Source organism: Buceros rhinoceros, unplaced genomic scaffold, assembly GCF_000710305.1.
Source record: "Buceros rhinoceros silvestris isolate BGI_N320 unplaced genomic scaffold, ASM71030v1 scaffold39265, whole genome shotgun sequence".
In the NCBI taxonomy this organism is placed as follows: domain Eukaryota; kingdom Metazoa; phylum Chordata; class Aves; order Bucerotiformes; family Bucerotidae; genus Buceros; species Buceros rhinoceros.
In genome coordinates this window covers 1,963-2,217 of record NW_010411818.1, presented here as the reverse complement: position 1 = coordinate 2,217, position 255 = coordinate 1,963, and the positions used below count along the sequence as shown (strand labels likewise).

Sequence of the window (255 nt, the reverse complement as noted above, 5' to 3'; positions counted from 1 at the left end):
CTGCTACACCCCCCGCCACCTCCCACCACACCGCAGCTGCTGCGGTCCCGCTCCTGAGACGTCTTCTCACTTATCTGGAGAAAAGAAAGCAGATGCATGCTGAGGGACACTACCAGCTACCCTGGGGCGCAGGGCAGCATCCAATCCACGCCAGGAGCTCACGGCTGCCCCATCGGGATGAAGTTTCCCCCGCCTTTCCCAAAGGCTCCCCACGATGCTGCTGGGAGATGACGGGATGGCCAGTGACCAGCCCCA

General features: G+C 62.7%; 1 protein-coding gene across 1 annotated transcript in view; it reads right to left on the bottom strand.

The window, feature by feature from the left end:
* LOC104493467 (zinc finger protein 609-like) overlaps nucleotides 1-255 on the bottom strand; it is a gene marked incomplete at its 3' end in the record, with an annotated part of 2,585 nt that overhangs the window by 518 nt on the left and 1,812 nt on the right. The window contains exon 4 of the mRNA XM_010136144.1: nucleotides 27-74. Coding sequence (XP_010134446.1) covers nucleotides 27-74 — 48 coding nt within the window. The remainder of the gene's footprint in view (nucleotides 1-26; nucleotides 75-255) is intronic.